We start from the raw sequence: 9,340 nt of genomic DNA, 5'->3' as shown, positions 1-9,340 counted from the left end.
GGCTGGGGCAGCAGGAGGGTGCAGGTGGGGGAGGAGAGCCCAGGGCTGGGACGCCGGGGGGGTGCGGCGAGGAGCCCAGGGCTGGGACGGGGGACAGCCAAAAATTTTTTTGCTTGAGGTTGCAAAAAACCTAGAGCCGGCCCTGCTTTCATATCCTGGGACCAAAATGGCTACAACACTGTATATAACAGTCATTATCAGCTTAACAGAAGGACTTTGATTTCATTTGGATTTGGTGTTGGGAAACTCCTAGCATATTTTTTCACAAGTTCCAATTCCAAGATTATTTGGGCAATTTTAATTGGAGGTTAGTTTAACAGCTTTGTCCACAAGTTGGCAGCCATTCTATATCTGTTTCTCTATCATGGTTTTTCTTCTTCCTTCTTCCAAAATCTACAATCCCTTTATTGCTATAGATGGCATCCTTCAGGAACATCTGCAACACGAGACTCGGCAAGTAGGAGAATCCAGCCTGTGTATGTATAGTTGTTCTTTCTGTACAGCTAGGTCTGTTTGTGAAACTGAGTCCTCAGGGATTGAGGGTGGATAAAAAAGTGGATAGTGTAGATAAATATACAATCACCCAGCAGGTGATTTAAAGCCCTGAACAGTATTAATCTCTTTGGTTCCAATATTATAACATTTTAAAATTAGAATACTTGCCTCTTGAAGAACTGGAGCAATCATAAAAGCTGGTCCCCAAAGGAAAGCTGTATCTATTCCATGAGTCTGGTGATCAGAAGTAAATCTAGTTTTGAAAGAAAGATATCCATTGTTAATTCAAATCTTTTTTTTTTTTCTTTCAAAGAACTTATGAAATATTTTGATCCTGTGATATTGCTTACTGCACCAACAGTCTCTGGTTTCCTACTTTAGTGTGTTCCATCAATATCCAGATACCTTTTTCATGACTGATAGCAAGAAGTTTTGGTTTCTCTTTTCACAGCCTTTAGGATCAAGAACTTAGACCTCATCCATACTGGCAATAATATATTGTTAACTGAAACATGATTTAAAACATAGTTCAACACCGTTTTCCTGGCCAACATAGTCAAGTCACATCTATTTTACATGTATTAGAGTATACATGAAATCATGTATTTGTTTTTGTACTAGGCTCTTAACTAGCCTAGAATACGGTTTGAGAAAAGTTTATACTCCAGTTTATACTTAACCATATTTAAATGTATTACATGTTAACCATGTTTAAGAACAGTATAGCTAAAATAATTCCATTGCCACCATAAACAATGCCTTAGTGTGTAAACAGAAGAAAGCCTTTTGTTATCAAACCTGATTTCCTGAGGAGAGAATCTAGAATCTAGATGGCTAACCCAGTACCAATGGCCCCATGGAGAAGCAGGCTACTCAACTTAGTTCACAGATACACACATACCTGAACTGCCACCTCCAGGCAAGACCCAGCCTGCTCAGACTGCCCCATTGGTAGTTCAGCCTACTCCCTCAGTAAACTACTAGTAGGGAGCCTAAAGCACCACTTTGGCAGCCACGTGTTTGGGCACCAGACTATTCTGGCCTCCTGTGAAGTACAGGCCTTCGGGGGGCGGGTGGAAATCAAAAGAGCCACTTGGTCTTCAATACTTACAAATGCCAATGGAACTCAGATCTGCCAGTCACCTGAGCAGAAGAGCAGCCTGGAGAAAATGCATGAAAAGATCCCTAACCCCTCGTAAGGTGCAAGCATGATATACATTATTTCTAAAACCTTCCTTCCCCATCAAGCTCCAGACTCTCCAACTCCCTCCAAACTGTACTTCACAGAAATATTGATCAGCCTTTGCTGAACAACAACATTCCCCCAGCAGGCACAGAGCTGCTGGGGAGCTCCTCCTGTAGCTATGCTAACTTCAGCATCCCTGAATTAATTGATCTGGATATTCAAGTGGAAGAGAACAGACACGGGTAGATTTTAAGTGGCAGGCTGCAACTTTATTAAAATGTAACATCAGAGAGGGGCACTATTTGCCCATCTGTCATGTTTGATACATTTTAGAATACCGCAAGCATAAAGACATTACTCCTCATCCAAGAGAAACATCTGTGAATTCTAATACACACCTGGATCTGTTCCTGGCTGCTTGTGGGACTAACCCTGAAGGCATTGAAAAAGGGCAACACCAAATGCAGAGGGTACAGCATCCACTAACCCTGACAGAACCTATATGGTTATGGGATGTCTATCATTTTCTCTGCACGCATCAGCTCTACACCATCCCTCCAATAATTTCCTTACCACAAATCCTTACATGGGTCAGGGACTCCCACTAAAAGGATAAACCAGTTGGGCAACCCAAAGTAGTGGATTAAGCCAATCCACAGCAGGTAGAAGACAGAGTATATCAACCCACCTAATGTTTGGGGTTGGGCAGGGCTGCTGAGAGCAGGTTCGGGCCCCGGTGAAAAAAATTTTTCAGGCCCCCCAGCAAGGGTGGACCAGCTAAACAGGGCCGACGAGAGGGGGGAAGCCGGGCCCCGTTCTGGACCGCCGGGCCCCGGTAATTGTACCGGTTTCCCCCCGCTCTCGTCGGCCCTGGTGCTGGGCCAATGACATTGGAGACCTTCCCAAATTCTGTGAATTCAGTGAGGTTGGCCAAGTAAGCCCTTCAATCATTAGGGCAAAAAGTATTTTCAGCTAATCCTGTAGCTAACCATAGCCATGGTTCCACCATGGGTGAGACATCACTTGTGGGGCTCTGCTAGCACACAGTGCACGTTTCTGGAAGCTATTGTCCTGAAAACAAGATAGAGTATCTACAATGCCATTTTCTACCCTGGAGACACGTACTGCACACACACACACACACAAATGTAAAACAAAAGGTGATGCAACACAAATGCCCTCACTAGCCTCATTACCCATGCCAACTTTTCTGACTGTTGATTCGCTATGTGGACCACTGCTTGGTTGTCTAGGGACCTCTTCTGCCCTTTCTCTCTCCAGACCAGCTACTCACATCTCCCTTATATCATGGATGGAGTTAATGAACTACATCTGCCATAAAGAATCAGTAGAACTTCTGCAGTTTTATGCAAGTTCTAACACTGGCTGACAGTTCAGGTGAACAGAAGAGCATTACCCCTGTTACATAGACCATGAAACTGATAGAGTAAACAGCAATGGAGACAGTCTTGGGGATCTGATATTTTCCAGTGAATACAAGGCTTCCCTCCTAAACTATTCATTTGCACATGTGATCATGATACTCCAGTGGTTAATCCAGAGTCTCTACAGCCTACCATGACCTCATAGCTATAGGAGATCTTCCTTAGCTCAAGTGGAAGAGGCCTGTATTGTCAATGTTTACAGTCCCAAGTTCTGTCTCCAGTAATGACTATGGTGGCTGAATACAATCACACAAGAAGCATATTATTGTTGGAAAGTAATGTCTCTTAATTGAAAATCAGGAGCTGATACACTGAGGAGGCTCATATATGTCCTTCCAGCAAAGGATGCAGTGTCTTTCATGGCAAATCCATAAGAATGGCCATACTGGGTCTGCCCAAAGGTCCATCTCGCCCAGTATCCTGTCTTCCGACAGTGGCCAATGCCAGGTGCCCCAGAGGGAATGAACAGAACAGGTAATCATCAACTGATCCATCCCCTGTCACCCATTCCCAGCTTCTGGCCAAGAAGAGATGCCACTATATCCAGGGTGGAAAAGAGAACTACCCTCTCCTTGGAAGATGATGCAGCACACAAAGTCCTATTTCAGAAAAACTGAAGCTTCCCTGAGAGTACATTCAAGTATTTATGGCCTTCTCTGCAAGCCTTTCAATCTACGTTGCCTAAATTAATTGACATTTGTCAAACGGCTGCAGAAACTGACCAAATCTCTGACTGCCAGACACAGAGCTAGTATTACATAATTGATTCTTCATACTGAAGATGTAAAGCTACTTAATTGTAAACACAGTCCTTTGACAGTAAATATTTTACACATCAGTCATCAGATAAAGACTAAAAGTAATTGCCTTAGCTACCTGTAAGACATGGTCTTATTTAGGTCTGGCCGGAAAACAAGAGTTCCATTTTGCAAAATAATTTGAGTTTCATCATTTGTTTTCAATCTGCATCAGAATAGAACCTAGATCTTTTGAATTTTTTTGTTAAAAGAAAGAGGAAAAAAGGGGGAAATGGGAGGGACACACATCATAAGCAATAGCCCAGCTGACTAGCTGATTCATATTTAGTCAGGAAGGTAAAAATGAGAGAGACCCCAGAATATCCAATAGCCAGGATGCTCACATGGGATGCAGGAGACTCTAAAATTCCTGCTCCGAATCAGACAGAGCAAAAGTAAAGCATGAATGCCCAGTAACCACTGGGCTATTGGGTATTCTGGGGTCTCACTCTCATTTTGACCTTCCTGACCAAATATGAATCAGCATTTTCTAACAGAAAAATGTTTAATCAAAAAATTCCTGAACAGCTCTAACGGTGTCAACCTTTGATTTCCTTCAATTATTTCAAAATGTATATGACATTGCTAAAGTTTCCATACACTGACTTTATTTGGTTTTATTGCTTAGGAAAGGATTCTCTCAGTGGGGTCTGTGTCATCATGCCTCTATATGTGCATAGCACATTGTACCTGATCCTGAAGGAGTTCAGTATTGTAATAATTCCAAAAGAACTGAGCAAAAGAACCGTGGCAATTGAAGAACAAAGGGAAATGTACCCAATGTTCTATTTTTTAAAATAGCGGAGAGTTTGGGAGAGTATATTGAGCCAAAGGTTAATGTGCCTGAGGGCTTGCTCCAGGCTCTACCTAATTGGGTGTGTGACAGAAAACTTTCAGTAAGAAACTTTGCTTGATAAAGACATTTATATATTCTTATAAAAAATTTACGTGCTGCAAGAAGAAGGGATTTAAGAAGGGAACCCATTTACTTTTCTTCCTGCAACAATCCCACTACCTCAGACATATATGAAATAACAAGCTATCATTTGATTTTTTTTTAACAGGGTGTTTATGAAGGTGATTCCTTCAACAGACTGAAAACAAACAACACAGGTTATGTGTTTAGGGCTTTTCAGAGTGTATGTCAGGAGATCATCATAAACCAGGATACACCACAGCTGATCTTGCAATCATGAGCATAAATTAGGCACGCAAATGAACTCACTCATGTTGAAAATGTAGGCCCTTCTACTCATGCCCCAATCTACTGCATTTCCCATAGTCTATGAAAGCTAGTTAGCCTCTACACATTTCCCACTGTTTGATGTTGTCCCACTTTTCCTTTTTTTTAAGCTATTAACCAAGTCTTGAATCTTGACATGCTCATACTGTGTAGTCTTTAAAGCTGTTTGTCATAGACCATCACTTCAAGTCCTTTTCTAACTTTTGAGCTATTGAATTATTTTATTATTTCATTTCCTCAGTGTGAGGCGCTAAAACACAAAGCAGAATCTAACAGGCCACAGTTGTTGTATGTTATATGCAATGACCACATGGTCAGATTCCATCATTGGAGATTTTTAAGAGCAGGTTAGAAAAACACCTGTCAGGGATGTATTGATAATACTTAGTCCTGCCATGAGTGCAGGGGATTGGACTAGATGACCTCTTGAGGTCCCTTCCGGTTCTATGATCCTAATAACTATTGTTGGGAGGACAGCTTTTAAAACACATCTTTCACAGTAAGTCTCTGTGATATAATATTTAATAAGATATTAAAAGAAAACATGTACAGCTTTCAGTTTTTTCTTCTATAAAGAAGAAAAAGAATAAGTAAAATTCTACAATATTACCGTTAATGATTCTATTTAATTTCTCAAGAAATATGAGATCAAATCCATAGAATATTTTTGTGCTACAAACATCTAAGTAACTTTAGTTACTTGATTAGTTCCACTGAAGCAAGGAGACTGCTTTCAAAAGCAAGCACTATGTCCAGTAATAAGTGACTGCAGGATCTGGCTCTGAACTATTGATACCATAAGTGGGGAATAGATAGGACTACAAACTTCACATCACTGAAGACTACCTGAGGGATTCTTTTATTAATGGATATTAAACCACTGCTACTTACCCTGGATATGAATACCCAAAAAGCCCTAATGGTTAAAAGTATGGACATAAACACTGTTAAGCAGAAATATTAAAAATAAATATTTGAAACATCATACGACCCATTCTATTAAACAAACACCTGGAAAATAAATAACAATTGAGGAAAGTTAAGTGGGGGGGGGGGAATATTGCTTTTAAAGTAAAATCTATGTTAAATGTTACATGAACTATGCAAAATATTTTTACTGTTTTACTATAAACTGCTCTTGTTAAGGCAGAGAGATACAATTTTATCATTACTATTATCAAAATAAATATAAAATAATTGTTACACTGGATCCGCAATAAATATGAATAAAATATCACAGATAGGAAAGAGACTGGTAGCTTACTCGTGCATTAATCCTCGTACCACTGTGTTTCCATGGACATGAGAATCAAAGAATAAGGTGTACAAATAAGGCAACAGCGTGTATCTAATCAGCAATGTAGACCGAGATATCTCCGCAAATTCTGCTCCAAACACTGCAGGGTCTTGCTCCTACCAAAGAGAAAGTGATTTGTTTTGTATTTAAGTTTACAAATATGCAATTATTATACAGGAAGTAGCCTGTCATGATTTAAGGAAAGCGTCTATTGACTTGAACAGTCTACAGTTGAATGCTTAGCGTAAAAAAAAAATCTAAACAGAATAGACAAAAACAACAATCCAGTCTCACACTGATTTAGAACCTTTTATTCCTAAATATATCAGTGAACATCGTAAGACAGGGACTTGATCGTTAGTGGTGTTGAGCACCCTCAATTGCCCGTAAGGTCACTAAAGTCATTGAGAGTTGTGGATTTTTAGCTCCTATCAAGATCAGACTCTGTATATTTAGAAATCATTTCACCACTGAAATGCAGCTACCTCTGGGGTAGAATGTGTAAGATAAGTGGAAAATGGATACTCAATATGCTGCCAAACAGAGGGAAGAGGGAAATTCTTTTGGCCAAGACCATAGAGACAAACCTGTATGAAAAGTGCCATTTGATTTTATGGCCTTCGGGTGAAATTGTGGCCCCACTGAAGTCAGTAGCAAAACTCCCATTGAATTCAATGGGCCAGGATTTCATCCTTATTTTTAAGAGGTCTCAACTTGGTTTGTTACTCTGCACCTACAATTTTTGGATGCAAATAAATGCAGACCAGATATTTTGGGGGCACAATTAATTGTATCTAGACATCTACCTACCTGATTTCAAATACAACTTGATTCATAGATTCATAGATTCTAGGGCTGGAAGGGGCCTCGAGAGGTCATCGAGTCCAGTCCCCTGCCCTCATGGCAGGACCAAATACTGTCTAGACCATCCCTGATAGATATTTATCTAACCTACTCTTAAATATCCCCAGAGATGGAGATTCCACAACCTCCCTAGGCAGTTTATTCCAATGTTTAACCACCCTGACAGTTAGGAACTTTTTCCTAATGTCCAACCTAAACCTCCCTTACTGCAGTTTAAGCCCATTGTTTCTTGTTCTATCCTTAGAGGCTAAGATGAACAAGTTTTCTCCCTCCTCCTTATAACACCCTTTTAGATACCTGAAAACTGCTATCATGTCCCCTCTGTCTTCTCTTTTCCAAACTAAACAAACCTAATTTTTTCAGCATTCCTTCATAAGTCATGTTCTCTAGTCCTTTAATCATTCTTCTTGCTCTTCTCTGTACCCTCTCCAATTTCTACACATCTTTCTTGAAATGCGGTGCCCAGAACTGGACACAATATTCCAGTTGAGGCCTAACCAGCGCAGAGTAGAGCGGAAGAATGACTTCTTGTGTCTTGCTCACAACACACCTGTTAATGCATCCCAGAATCACGTATGCTTTTTTGCAACAGCATCACACTGTTGACTCATATTTAGCTTGTGGTCCACTATAACCCCAAGATCCCTTTTTGCCGTACTCCTTCCTAGACAGTCTCTTCCCATTCTGTATATGTGAAACTGATTGTTCCTTCCTAAGTGAAGCACTTTGCATTTGTCTTTATTAAACTTCATCCTGTTTACCTCAGACCATTTCTCTAATTTGTCCAGATCATTTTGAATTATGACCCTATCCTCCAAAGCAGTTACAATCCCTCCCAGTTTGGTATCATCTGCAAACTTAATAGCTTGATGGTTATGTCAGAATGACATCAATTATGCTTACAAATATTTGTGCATATAATTCTGAGAGCACAATAGGGTAGGCCATTTCTAAAAGCCAGGTTGTGATTGGAAAGCACTGCAGAAAATTTAGCTACACATTTTCCAGAAAAATTAATGGAAAATGTGTTAAGTCAAGTCCCCTGCCTTGCTTTGAAAAGCTCAACCCTCATTCATAAAATCTATACCCAGCAGACAGGACTTCTGCTTTTAAGGTTTTGTCACAAAGACCCTCACTAGAAACTGTATGGCCTCCTTAGAAACAGAAAGAGCAGATTCAAAAAAATTATCCACATTCACTGGATATTGTTGACCTGTTGTATTCAGTGGATTCACTCTGCTATTTACTGAAGTTCATAGAAACTGTGGACTGAGATCATGAAAAAGAGTCGTAAGACTCCATATCTGTTTTAAAAATTTCTCCCTAAATGAGTCAATTTCTCTTTAAAATACTGCATCATGAATTCCTGGATTAATGAAACATAAAAGGAACAGAAATAATAAAACTTTGCTTTTCTATTATCTAGTGTTTTTCAGGCAAGAATATTATTAAGCCATGCAAGATCCCTGTGAGTCAGACAAACCAGATGCTTAAGATCAAATTTTAATATTACATTTAATATTAATTAACTCAATATTTAAGTTATTTTACCCTCTCTTATACATACATCTGCATTAGTCAATAACCATGTTTCCTGCTGGTTTCTAAGCTCTGGAACGCCAGCTACTTTTTAATAGTGGTATATTTTTACCACTTGGACAGCCCTACTGTACAAATATTGTCTAAATACAGTAAAAATAGTGAGTCTCTAAGTCACTCAAAGCTCCCTGCAAATCAGACTTTTACAAAAAATGAACAGAACTGTTCTATGATTTTTAACAGTACAAGAAAAATTAATTCTAGTTGCTCAATTCAATTTTTCTTGAATTGGCATGTAGTAATTTGAGGGGGGCGGACATCATGTGGGCCCTATTCTGCCACCCTTACTAATGCCTTACTCCTCAAATGGATCCATCAACATAAGGATGATGGAATTCGACCCATGACCTACTTATTTATGAGTTGATAAGCTACAGCCTTCATGAAGAATGCACTCATGTAGCCATATATTTA

General features: G+C 39.7%; 1 protein-coding gene across 1 annotated transcript in view; it reads right to left on the bottom strand.

Moving 5' to 3' along the window:
• Positions 1 to 313: 313 nt before the first annotated feature.
• The window catches only part of LOC128830386 (sucrase-isomaltase, intestinal-like), a 61,471-nt gene continuing 52,444 nt past the window's right edge, over positions 314 to 9,340 (bottom strand). Inside the window, exons 12-14 of the mRNA XM_054016203.1 lie at positions 6,431 to 6,579; positions 664 to 748; positions 314 to 436 (exon numbers count right to left, since the gene is read on the bottom strand). Coding sequence (XP_053872178.1) covers positions 314 to 436; positions 664 to 748; positions 6,431 to 6,579 — 357 coding nt within the window. The remainder of the gene's footprint in view (positions 437 to 663; positions 749 to 6,430; positions 6,580 to 9,340) is intronic.

The sequence above is a fragment of the Malaclemys terrapin genome, chromosome 1 (genome assembly GCF_027887155.1).
Source record: "Malaclemys terrapin pileata isolate rMalTer1 chromosome 1, rMalTer1.hap1, whole genome shotgun sequence".
NCBI lineage: Eukaryota > Metazoa > Chordata > Testudines > Emydidae > Malaclemys > Malaclemys terrapin.
The sequence above is the reverse complement of the archived record's forward strand: the minus strand, read 5'-3'. Positions and strand labels throughout refer to the sequence as shown.